The sequence below is a fragment of the Hibiscus syriacus genome, unplaced genomic scaffold (assembly GCF_006381635.1).
Source record: "Hibiscus syriacus cultivar Baekdansim isolate YM2019G1 unplaced genomic scaffold, ASM638163v2 tig00110114_pilon, whole genome shotgun sequence".
In the NCBI taxonomy this organism is placed as follows: domain Eukaryota; kingdom Viridiplantae; phylum Streptophyta; class Magnoliopsida; order Malvales; family Malvaceae; genus Hibiscus; species Hibiscus syriacus.
Genome location: NW_024062594.1, coordinates 1728678 through 1742414, shown reverse-complemented (window position 1 = coordinate 1742414; position 13737 = coordinate 1728678). Strand labels below are relative to the sequence as shown.

Genomic DNA, 13737 nt, shown 5'->3' with positions numbered 1-13737 from the left:
TCATAGACACAGAACAGGGACAAAGATTTGATCAGACAAAGATTTTATTGGTTTAATGTTTGTAAGAAAGAGAAACTTGGGCTGGATTTTGATGAACCGGGCTTGAAATTAAACTAGTCTATTTCATCTGGGTGGGTTCCCAACTGGTCTAATTGGATAAATTGTCTCAACCTAGAAGTCTACCACCATATTTAACTCCATGAGAACTTAATTATGAGTTTGATATTTAGTTGCTGTGATATTTTAATTATATTAAACAATATGAATAATATCACTTACATTAAGTTTATGGAATAAAAATATACTTGCTTAATAAATTAAAAATAAAAATGTAAAATAATGTACAACCCAAATGACATTAGGAAACAGGGGACGAACCTAAGAGCCGACATACCCTGCCCTTCAAATTCAAATAAATATATAAAATATGGTAATTATGTTTGTTCTCAAAGTGTTTTATTTGACTTTCTTTTGGGTTAGGTCTGTTGGTACGAGGGATTAAATTAAAAAAAAAGCGTATAGAAAATTAAAAAAAATAAATTAAACTAATTATGAAATTTAATATAAAAATATATTATTAATTAAGTATCAAGTCAAATAAAACCATAGTGTGAAAATATTTGTAAAATTGGCCAGTTTCACATCTCAAACGCAAACGCCATTATAGCTTATTGGAGACAACCAAAAGGCGGTCCATCGTTGTTGACCTCACCTCCAATCTTCCAAGTTAGCATTTTGATTTACTTATTAATCGATGTGTCTTTCATGTTTCTTTTTTAATTTGAAGGCCAATCACTTGGTAGATCCCTACATGTATGTATATTTATGTTTTGGGAACAGATTGTCGGTGTAGTTGTATTTTGACTTTCATGATTCCTTCCAACTTCCATAAAAGGAAAACACAAAAGTAAACGGTAAGATATCTAAAAATGAAGAGGATAAAGTACATCGGAGGTCATTGAATTATGCTCAAATAATCATTTTGATCATCGATCTTTCAAAAGTTTCAAAATTAATCAAAATGAATATTGAAATTAAATTTAAGTACCAAAAGTCTGTATTTACCCTCGTATCTACGTCAAATAAATATAGAACACTGAAGTTTGTGGTCGAGTTGAAGGGTTCGCTGTATAAGAATGTAATAGTCTGTCATAGCTTATTATTTAAAACATATAAATTTAATAATTTCGGTCATGGTTAATATATACAGGTGTTATAAATATATAAATAGATACAAACAACCGGTTGGTCTAATGGGATGAGACTCTAGATCTCCTAAGTAAGGTTAGAAGTTCAAATTCTAATGTTTACGAATGAAGCAAATAGGGTTGAGAAGGTCGTCCTAGCCTTTACACTACCCAATTCGGATTAGTCGGTCAACAGATTAAATACCAGTGATTATATATATATATATATATATATATATATATATTCTTTATTTAATATTTCGAACTTCGAACTTTCTTGATTCCCATCCAGGTAAGAAGTTTCATAAACATGTCTATTTTTATAGTATGCCTCTTTAAAAAGAAAGTTGAGCCCTTTTTTTAATTTTTTCTATTTGACGGGACTTCTTCTTATACTTAGGAATTCCATCGAACCCAGAAATGATACATTGAAAGAAACGGGAATTGAACTCTATGAGATATAATCTCTCGTTGTTCCTCAGTAGCTCAGCAGTGGAGCGGTCGGCTGTTAACTGACAGGTCGTAAGTTTGAATCCTACTTGATGAGATTTGGTTCATTCCGAATTTTGATTCATTATATATATATATTTCATAAAATTTGAAAGGAAAATTATTTGGTGTAATAATGATGAAAAATATTTTAAAAATAGTAAAACTGTTTAAATAAGAATTTGACTTCTTAATGATTACTTGTACAAATAAGGATTTAATATTTTTGAATTTACTCAAATAAAGATTTAATCTTTCAAAACGTTCAGTTTAATAATTTTTAATTTACTCAAACAAAGGCCTAATATTTTTAAAAAAATATATTTTTAAATAAAAATATTAAATATTTATTTGAACAGATTAAAAAACATAAATGTTTATTCAACTGTTTTGAAAAATTCAGCTGAATAATATAATTCAGAAAACATTAATTTTCTCAAAAGCATCATAGTTCTATATCTTCATTTCTGCATGTTGTTCCTTTGTTTTTTATGTGTAGTTTTTTCTTCCTAAAAATAGTTTGAAACTGTGTAATCCCAAACAGGCGGTCGAGTGAACTGAACCGAGCCCATGGCTCGAAAATTTACAAAGTGTATGATGTTATGATCTCAACATTTTGGCATTAAATTTGGTGGCACTTTCCATTCCATTTATGTAACCTTATACAACACATCCACCCTTTTCTTAAAAAAAATATTTTCAATCTTCAAAAAATAATTATTTAAAAAATCACCATTCGTTTACTACTAATAAAAAATAATTAATGAATCTATCAAGTCGTCTTAATAATAAAATAAAATATTGATTTCTCTAGAAGTTCTATATTTAAACAATGGCGTATGTAGAGTGTGTTATGTCAATAAATTAAGAAACATTTCAACTTATAGTTATCTCAAACTATTAAAAAAATAAAAATAATTAGTAACAAGTGAAGGTGTTTTATGAATCGGAATGAATTCAAAATACCCTTTTTATTATTTAAAAATGTTCAAATTATAAAAGTATTGTTTATTGAGTAAATAATAATTCAAATTGGATATGGTCACAAGTATCTTAATCTCAATCCAATTAAAAGTTACGTAAAAAAAAAAACTAGGGTAACGTACACAAAATAATTTCTCAACTATAGGATGTTATTTTGTTGAGTCACTGACTATTAAAAATTACAAAATAGTTACTCAACTATTCATATGTTACAAATTCATCTTTTCCCATTAAAAAATTAGTGGTTGTCTGAGCTTAACGCTAATCTATAAATTGAGATATGATAAAATATAATCTTAAAACTGTTTGAGTTGTATTTTGTAGATCGACTCTTCATTTACATTATATCGTCGAGTAAGTGCTTGAAACATTATATCGTCGAGCCAGTGCTTGAAAACAACGACGACATTTATAGATATCAGTAAAATATAATTTTATCATATCTCATTTAGCATGTTACGTTCAGCTTAGGTGACCTTCAATTTTTTAACAGAAAATGATTAGTTTGAAACATATAAATAGTTAAGGTGATCATTTTATAACTTCAATAATTGAGGGACTCAACTAAACATTGTCTTTTAGTTGGGGACCATTTTATAGCTTTTAATAATCACAAGACTCAACAAAATATTACCTTCTAGTTGGGATCATTTATATACTTTACACTACTACTTACGTCAGGACTACAGTTGGCGACACCAAGGCATTCCCGGTGGAAATCGGACTCCACCAGGGGTCGGCTCTTAGCCCTTACATCTTCGCCTTGATTATGGACGACATCTATTGTGCGACACCAGACGGTGTACCATGGTGTATGCTTTTCGCTGACGACATTGTCTTAGTTGCTGAAACAAAATCTGAGTTGAATAGTAGACTGGCTACCTGGAAGACTGCTTTGGAAGAAAAAGGTTTAAGGATCAATATTGAAAAGACAGAGTATTTATGTTCAAACTTCAATGGGAACCAAAACGATGAAGATGTAGAAGTATGCATAGAAGGACACGTTCTCCCCTCAAAGGATTGTTTCAAGTACCTAGGGTCTATGATACATAAAGATGGGGGTGTAGATGATGACGTTACACACCGTATAAAGGCGGGATGGCTAAAGTGGAGGGCCGCTACTGGAGTTCTGTGTGACAAGAAGGTCCCTCTAAAACTTAAGGGAAAATTTTATAGAATGGCAATAAGACCAGCGCTGTTGTATGGATCAGAATGTTGGGCAACCAAGAAGGATCACGTAAGGAGGATTGAGGCCGCAGAAATGAGAATGCTTCGATGGACATGTGGTAGGACTCTGAGGGATATGACGACAAACTCTGCTATTAGGATGTCCTTGGGGGTGGTGTCTGTTTCCGAAAAATTGAGGGAGGGAAGACTACGGTGGTTTGGGCATGTCCTTAGGCGACTACCGTCGGATGCGGTAAGGAGGGTAGAGTCGATTACAGTCGACGGTGCCAGAAGGAAAGGACGACCAAGGCGAAAGTGGGAAGACTGCTTAAGATCTGATTTGAGGGATTTAGCCCTTACCGAAGACATGACCTCTGATAGGAAAATATGGAGGCTAAAGACTAGGGTAGTCGAGTAGTGTGGGTCACATCTATAGGGTGTATCATCTCTGTCTTCTTTTAATGTCTTTGTAGTATTTTCCATGACTTATACTTTTTATACGTTTATGTTATTGGTATTTATGAAGGATTAGAACTGGGCTTGATAACGTTGACTTCTGTGTATCATTCTCTTCATGTTTCCTCTTTCCTCTTTTAAATTTAGCCGGATCTTATGTTTCTGTCTATATGCAGAGATTCTTTCGCAGGGATTATTATGCAGAGATTAATTCCCATTACAGACGCACATATGATTTTAATGACTGCATATGAATACTGTTTAGCTATGTATTTATGTATTTATTTATACATGCATTGCATTTTATCTAAATTTTTAATTTTCTGACTGCCGGAGGTCTTCCACGGAAGCTACTCTCAACCTGGCGTTGGGGGTAGCCTACTACCCTACCTCCCCCTTACCCCATACATATGGGAATTGGGTTTTGTTGTTGTTGTTGTTGTTGTTGTATGTTTTTACATAATGGATTGAGATTAGGATATTTGTGACCATATACAATTTGAATTATTATTTACTGGATAAACAATATTTTTATGATTTTAATACTTTCAAAATTATTTTAAACATATAAATATATAGTTTTATAAAAAAACAATAATTAATCTTTTTAATAGAAATGTAAAACTTTAGAATAATTAAGCATTTTTATTTTTTTTATAGAAAAAATAACATGACGTGTAGCTTCTATCTTGCTCGAGGAGAGACCTGCGGCTTCTTTATTGTTTTACCCTTCGGGCACTCGAAACAAGACCCTTTTAGATTTGCACCTTAAGGGAGCAGTCAACCTTCTATTTTTTTATACTTCCATTTTTTATAAAATTATAATTTAATAAGTTTCAAAATCATATAAAATTCAATTCAATACTCAAATCATCTTCGGTCACATTTCACGCTTAATTTTTTTAAATTTAATATTTTAGTCTATCCGTTAAACTAAGTCTAAATTATAATAATATAATCTGAATCTTCCATTAAATGGGAAAAGTTGGACTACACATACTTCAAGATATTCTTTAAAATTAGGATAAACTACTTTTCTATCACCTAAGTTTATTTGCATTTCTATTTTAATTACTCAACTACAATTTTTTTAATCTCATCATTAATTTTTTCAATTTCATTTGTTTTGATCACTCAATCGTTAGATATCTAATGACGGTATCAAAATACAACATTTGCTACGCAATTAGAGATGAATAAAATACCCAAATTCGTTGGGTTGAGTATATCAATATTATACTTTGGATCAGTCCATGGTTGAGTTAAACAGCAGGAATTTTGGATTGGGATCGGGTCTAATGAAACCCCCATATCCTATGATCATCCCTAAACGAATCTAATAATAAAATATTCTCATTTTTTCTCTTTCTTCTTCTGAATTTATTTTTTCTTGAAATCAACAAAATTCAAATCAAAGCTTCGATCTTTCTTAGTCTGATCAACAATCTCCATAATCTAATCAATATGGAATCAATATATTTTTGTTTCTCTCATTCTCAGCCTTTCTATCATTTAGATTTAAAAGAAAATATTCTAATCTCAATGAATCAAATGAAATTAAAAAATATAGATCTGAGAAGAAAGTTTCAGGTTTTTTTTTGTACAAAATTATCCAAAAGTTGAATTAAAAAGGTAATTTATCCTGAGAATTATTTAGTTGTGGAATTATCTAGTTTCACAAGTGATATCGTATCAATAAATTATCTTCAATTTATTTCAGAAATAAAAAATAAATAGATCATCATGGATTTAACTAATTTATAGAGTTAAAAGTTTTACCACTGATATATAAATAATAATTTAAATTATATTTATTTAATCTTTAAAGTTATTATAGCTAATATGTGAAGCCTTTAAAATTGTTTGTGGAAAAACTATCATGAATGTGTTTTGTTCGCAAACTTCATAACTAGATCAATCAATTTCATTGTCATCACGATGGGAAATCCCAGCACGTGGCAGCCTTCCCTCCTATTTGACTTTGGCCCGCCGTAATTCCCTGTAGCCGTAGCTCCCCAATTTTGATAACAGTAAACTGCAAATTTAATTACTCAATATTGATTTCACTCATATTTTGTCATGAATTTTAATAATATTAAATTTTAATATTGTTTTTATCTTTTATTATTCAACTGTGAAATTACAGATTGTACTTTGATATGATAATTCACACAAAAATAATGTCATTTTATATTTTATAAATTAAATATATTAAATAATATCATTTTAGATTCATATAAAAATACTATTTCTTTTCTTTTCTCTTTTCTTCATTCTCGCTCACTCGTCACAATCGATCATTTCATTGTTTGTCGTTCTAGTTACTATTGATCTTTATCAACGACGATCGATGAATCTCATAAATTTATACTAAATTTGATTTGCCTTTTTGAACGCAAAACCAATACTTGTTTTAATTATTTAATCCTAAATATTCCTATAAGTTTAACATTAAACCCACTTTTTGTTCATTGATCTCATCATTTATCACTGAAATATATATTACTCCTCACTACAATAAAGATGAAACCTTCAAATAAAAGCTAAGATTGTAGAAGATCCATTAAAACGATATTTTTGTTTGTTTATTTCTTAAAAAAAACGCTCATTATTTCTCATATTTAGTAACAAGCAATCCTTCTAATATAGGTTAATTCTATCACTAAAAGAGCATAAGAAAACCCATAATTTGAAAACTAAATTAAATGAATCCTTCGTTTAATCTTTACTTTTAACAAATTCATAATTTGAAACATAAATCATATAGCACTTTATTTTTTTAACAATTAAAATATTTCGACTTTATAGTATAAAATACATTTTTTTCATTGGATTCGAGGGAAAAGATAAACCAAGATAATGATTCAAGCATGAGTGAACGTTTGATTAATGATTAGTTTAGAATGATAGACAACAAAAGGAGTACTAATCGATCAAGATGATATAATTATTGAGAAAGTGATGAATTGAAAAAATAGGAAAGAAGAGGGAAAAAAGACGAACATGACTTTTACGTAAAAAAATAGATTATATTATTATATAGTTTGTAATTTAATGATCGAGTCACATAAAACAAAATATAATACAAAATTTTTCTAGTAGTATGTGATTAGAGACGAAATCAGGATTAAATATTAACATATGTCGAAATATTAAACTTTTTAAGAAAAATACAATGATATTAAATATTTAAACTCGAATTTCAAATGATAATGTCTAACTTGTCTACTATTTAAACTTACAATGAACTAAATTGTTATTAGACCAAAGAATTTGAGAACATATGATTATCATTCTTTAGTTCGACCCTTACTTGATTAAATATTTACTAAATTATTATATTTTTTTAATTTGAATATTTATTCTTATATGAACCAAAATACTATTAGACTAAAATCTATCAAATATATAAAAATTTTACGGGGACCGGGGCTCTTTTGGGTCCCAACATAACTCCTCTGTATGTGATGATTATAAGATAATATTTGTTTCAAAGAATTTCAATTATTTGATAATGAATACTTAAACACTTTACATGTCGTGCTCGAACTCATAACATTTATAAATAACAATCATTCTTTTGACAATAAAAATTATTTAATTCGTTCACCAATATAAAAGTTAAATAACCAAGTTAGCATATATAAAGTTTAGAAACCAAAAACATGAGTAAAGATAAAGTTGATAGATGAGATTTGCAGTTTATCCCTTAAAGATGTTTCTCGGCCTTTTCCTAAAACAAGTCATTCACCGTCCGATCAACCAATTGAAACCTCAATCAAACGGACAACACTAAATCATTTCTACACCACGCAACACCCCACCACTTCTCCTGTAGACCGCCAAATTTTGCTTACCGTATACAAACACAAGAGAACCGCGTCCACCGATATTGTATGATGTAATGAAACCAAATTTCCATTTCTTCAAAATGTAAATCATTTCATCTTCTTTCTTTCTTTTTTTTAAACTTTAACCATCCTTTGATTTAACCTTTGGTTAATTTCATTTACCGTGGTCATTAATAAACCAGTATAAATATAGACCCTAATCTGTAGCAGAAGCTGATCATAAGAGCTGATATCTCCGAAAAATAAAAGGTTGATTATCAACTTGTCTAGCTTTTGGAATGTTTTTCTCTTCTGCTTAGTGTTTTTATTATCAAATTCTGAGCCAGACACAAAGTTTGTCCGGTTCAACTCACCTTTTGATTTACTTTTTAAACTTGTTCTTTGTCTTTTGGTTTCATCGTGTTCTGTTGATTAATATTCTTGATTTTGAATATTTTTTTGAGCTAGCAGAAAGAAGACAACATGGGCTATGAATCATACGAGGAAGCCATTGCAGCTTTGTCGGAGCTTCTCAGGTATTATTATTACAGTGCTGTACTTTCCGATAACTCAGTTTGCCGTCCTTATCCGTCGTTTTGACGGTTTCTTCGAACACGGAACACCGTGTTTTTTTTCTTCTGGAAGTGGGGTCCAGCCTTGGACCGTTACCTATATTTCTGTTCCCATTGAAAACTCCGTAACGGTTTTTCATTTATTGGCGTACGTACGTCCTCGGTTACAGTGACAAAGCTGATCTCGGGAGCGTCGCCGCGGCAAAGATCAAGCAGATAACAGCGGAGCTTGAGGCGGCTGCCGCAGATCCGACTAAGTTCGACCCGGTCAAGCGGATCGAAACCGGTTTCCTTCACTTCAAGAAAGAAAAATACGAGTACGCAACTAACTGCTTTCCCATTTTTCGTTTCTTCATGTGTCTTTCCAACTTAACAAAGCGTCATTAATGACTTTCCTAGAAAATATTAAATGATTGTCTACCTTTTTGTTTTCATATATAATAATTAATAAAGAAAATTGATTTTAAAAATTAATATAAAAATAAATAACTAAATTATACTTCTTTTTTCATTTAGGTGTTTAATATTTTTTTATCAATTTAGATGCCTAAACGATAACAGTAGTTAAAAAATCTGTTAAAAATAAGTCAATCAATCAGTATTTAACATGTGGTTTGAATTTTTATTTTTTATAAATTTTTAAAAATAAAATTCATAAATTTTCAACAAAATTCAATTTTTTTATGTTTTTTCATAAAATGTCCCAAGGCTATCAATTATGATATCGATCACCATCACTATCGACGATCATAATTTTAGGTACTTACTCGCAGGTCATTAGCCTGTGAGTCACCTATCCATCGGTTGGGATGGACGGATGTTGAAATTTAGGGATATAGGAGTTGGATTTAGGGACGATCAATAGGTGTAGGAAGTCATCTACGGGGACTGCAACAACCGACGAGTGGGTTGATATTTTGTGATTAAGGATTTTAGGAAATTTTTTAGATTTTAGACTTTTTTTGAAAAATAATTATAATTTTAAGTTTTTTAAAAAATAAATTTTGAAATATTTATAAATGTGTCACATGTCACATTCTGAGTGATTGACGAAATTTTTCTAATGTCTATTTCAGTTGAGGCGCCTAAATGATAGCATTAGAAACTTTAGATACTTAGATTAACTAAAAAAAGTTAAGCATCAGAATAAAAAAAACTATAATTTGAGATTTTTTTATATTAATCCATTTTAAAAAGGGAACAGTGCGTGAACATGATTAATTTCTCAAAAGAAGAAAAAATATATGTGTGTGGTTGAATTTTGATGCTGGCTGGCTTCAGATTCCATTTAATTTACCCAAGCTTTTCTTTTCGTCCCTTTTTGTTCAAATTTTCCAGGAAAAATCCTGATCTGTACGGTGCTCTTGCCAAAGGGCAAAGCCCCAAGGTTCGCTCTTATCTTATCATAATTGGTCAACTTTCTTTTATATATTTACTGATTATTATTTCACATGGTAAGTTCAGAGAGGCTTGTTGTTTCATTAATGGAAGGAGTTGGTCCATTTCTTTCCCAAAGTATCAAACTTTAACCAAGAATATACTAATAACTCAATAAATTAAACTCTCTGTGACCTTTATAATTGTGTGCTTTGGTTGACTAAATGGGACGTGTATGGCCATTATTTTCACCACTTTCCCTTTTTGAAATGGCGGGGATAAGAAAAAGAATGAATGGATACGCACTCAAAAAAATGGTAAATTACTTATTTAGTCATTCATCAATGCTCATAATTTTATTTTGGTCACCAAACTAGTTTTTTAAATCATACTTAATGTTACGTTTTGATTACCTATTTTTTTTGTTACTTAACATTGAAGCTTTTGTACAGTTCTTGGTGTTTGCATGCTCGGATTCTCGAGTCTGCCCTTCCCACATCCTAGATTTCCAACCAGGGGAGGCTTTTATTGTCCGAAACATTGCCAACATGGTCCCGCCCTACGACAAGGTTAGCCTCGTATTTACATTCTCCGGCACCGCCCCCGTTTTGATTTCTTGATTTCTTTCTTTTCGACGTATTTTATGTTTTTGTTTTCTGCAGACAAAATACTCTGGAGTTGGTGCGGCCATTGAATATGCAGTCCTGCATCTCAAGGTGAATTAGTACTGTAAAGTTTTAGCTCAGCCTTTTGATTTTTAATAAAGAAATTGGGGTATGGGACAGTGAAATAACAAATGATGAAATACTAATCTGTTAGTGGTGTGAAGAGCTCTATTGCTTTCTTAACTTTATGCTTTTCCAGGTGGAGAATATTGTGGTTATTGGACACAGTTGTTGTGGAGGGATCAAAGGACTCATGTCCATTCCGGACGACGGGACCACCGCTAGGTAACACGACGACATTTTTAATCGCGGCATATAATAATAAAAAACATATTTATATTGGATGCATTATGTTTGAATTACGAAAAATGCAGTGATTTCATAGAAAATTGGGTAAGCATCTGTGCACCAGCAAAGACCAAAGTGAAATCAGAATGTAACGAGTTAAGTTTCTCGGAGCAATGCCACAACTGCGAGAAGGTAATAATGGTGGCAATAATAAAAAAAAATTCTTTCTGAATTAAAACGTTGAATGTATGAATATTAAACCTAAAATGCAGGAGGCAGTGAATGTATCTCTGGGGAACCTATTGACATATCCCTTCGTGAGAGAAGCAGTGGTGAACAAATCCATGGCCTTGAAAGGTGCACATTACGATTTCGTCAATGGAAAATTTGATCTCTGGAATCTAGATTTCCAGATTTCACCCACTTTAGCAACAGCCTGAGCAGTTTCACCATGTTTTCACTAATCAAAAGCTCCATCCTCTTGCAATCAAAGTGAAAAATGCCTGCTGCTATAGCTTGCATGATTTCTTCGCGGTCGGTACCAATCTCTGAGAATAATAAAAGTTCGTATTTGTGTTGAGTCCGGTTCATTTTGAATAACTTTGTGTATAAAAGTGGTGTTTGATTTCTAGTCTTTGAAATATCTTAAGCATAATGGAGCAGTGTTTTCTCCAGTTTCTGTGTTGGTTAAATTTCTGAGAACAGAGCAAGGGAACAAGCTTATTGTTCTCAACACATTCTTGGCACCCAGCCCGCAAGAACCTAACACCATATCCACAAGGGCACATCGCTCCTTGTGTGCCACAATCCAAAGGCATTACTCAAGAGCATAACGCTGCTCAATAAGGCCGCTCATTGACCGCACTCGATGGCCTACTCAACACTAGCTTCACGCATTATGGGTTCATGCTTCATGACATTAGTCTAGCGCTTTGTACCAATTTTGGGACACTTGCACGATGAGCCACGCAAGACTAGTAGAAGTCACGCATACTTACTAATCGGCTAATTCAGCAATCGTTTCAAGCGTTCCTCTTACACAAGCACAATCTCGTGAACCTAAAAGTAACATTATAGATTCTGAGTATAGAATCTTATGGGATTATATAAAAATTAGAGTCGAATCTCTCGTATCAATTAAATATAATATGAGACTTACTAATCTCGAACTGTTCCCAAATATCCTCTCCAATAAATTATTCAAGACCATCTTTAAAATAATTGGTGGCTGTTAAAATATGAAATTTTGGAAAAGTATGACATGCGATTAGAGTCGTCACCACTCATCAGTCGTTTGAGTTAAACACAACCGAGTAACTATAGTTAGATTTGCATTTATAATGAAATCAAAGATCGATGATAAAATTAAACCTTTTTAATTTCGCTAAATAGAATCATAATAATTTAAAAAAAAAAAAAAAACAAACTCATGGTATCAAAGACGAACTGTCATAAATTTTTAAAAATAAAATTAAAGTTTTTAATAAAAAAAAAAGGTAAAATAAAAAAAGAATACAATTCTAACATAGAAATGAAAGGGCGTAAAGAAAAATAAAACTAAAAATTTTCCTTGAATATATGTTCCATCTTCCACAAATACCTAGCAACTATTAATAATCTCCTCTCAATTCGAACCTAGACGTAATACTTATGCAGGCATGGAGATTAAGATAATTAATCTGACAGATTAATCTATGAATGATTTTGAATGCTATCGACAAATTTTCTCAAAAAGAGATCCAACTATGAAAGACTATCGACATTTCTTGACTATGAAAGACGCCGTGATAAATGCAAAGGAAACGTCCAATTATCATAATGACAGATGAAATCGTACTATAAAAGCTGAGAAACAAACATGTCATAAAACCATGCAAAAATCAATGTTTCAAGAATATGCGAAAAGAAAGAAATCAAAACGGAAAAGACGTTTATTTATATCTGAATCAAAAAATTAAATAAAAAAACTAAAAAGACGGTGACACTTGGGTTGTAGCTTGAGACAACACTTTGAAAGAAAAACTAGATAATCATCTTAGAGAAAAGAAAAAAAAAACTAAAATTTTGAAGCCATCATGATTCAATTTCGTTATACAAGATTAAAAAAAATAATTAAAATAATTACTCTTATAATACGCCTAAATTATATCCGACTTACATTAAACTATCAGTAGATTAAATATTAATGGATATGAAGAAGAAGAAGAAGCAGGCTATTATTAAAATAAGCAACAGGCGACAGCACCTAAAGTAATGGAGATGGTCCACAGCAGGCAAAGACAGCTTGTAGCTATTGCCTGAACGTGGAAGGATCACATCACATGCCATTATGCAAATGCATTGGCATTGCATGGCTCTCAAGAAACCAACAACAAAAACATTGCATCTGTCCTGTTTTAATCTTTTGTTTCCACACATTTGTTGGACCACCAAGCTAAGGTCCCTATACCACCGGCAACAATGGACACTCCCATTATTAAATGTGAATGTGACCATGCTCCCATTCCCTGCATCCTAGGGTTGTATATCCTTTCCATCTGCCAATTTTGTAGAACCACCTACTCATCCCTCCATTGATAAGGTATATGATAGTTCATAAAATAAGTGATGGACAGGGATAGACCATGAGCTAATGGATTGTTATTCTGAAAATTTTAAATTTTCATATAATTTAACTATAGTTTTATTGATCATTTGTTATAGTCCTCTAAAATTACACAAA

The 13737-nt window shown here is 31.5% G+C and overlaps 1 protein-coding gene across 1 annotated transcript; it reads left to right on the top strand.

Annotated features, from left to right (window-relative positions):
• The first annotated feature begins 8584 nt into the window (after positions 1-8584).
• On the top strand, positions 8585-11594 carry LOC120215268 (carbonic anhydrase 2-like). The gene is made up of 8 exons (XM_039212993.1): positions 8585-8649; positions 8856-9002; positions 10024-10072; positions 10515-10631; positions 10725-10778; positions 10927-11012; positions 11102-11207; positions 11288-11594. The coding sequence occupies exons 1-8, from the start codon at positions 8597-8599 to the stop codon at positions 11453-11455; spliced, it is 780 nt and encodes a 259-aa protein (XP_039068924.1). The 5' UTR covers positions 8585-8596; the 3' UTR covers positions 11456-11594.
• Positions 11595-13737: the final 2143 nt, after the last annotated feature.

Bases quoted from the DNA above. Each gene is read 5' to 3' on its own strand.
- LOC120215268 (XM_039212993.1), top strand. From the start codon at position 8,597: ATGGGCTATGAATCATACGAGGAAGCCATTGCAGCTTTGTCGGAGCTT. The intron at 10,632-10,724 runs GTTAGCCTCGTA...TGTTTTCTGCAG, and splicing joins TGGTCCCGCCCTACGACAAG to ACAAAATACTCTGGAGTTGG. The intron at 11,013-11,101 runs GTAACACGACGA...CGAAAAATGCAG, and splicing joins GACGACGGGACCACCGCTAG to TGATTTCATAGAAAATTGGG.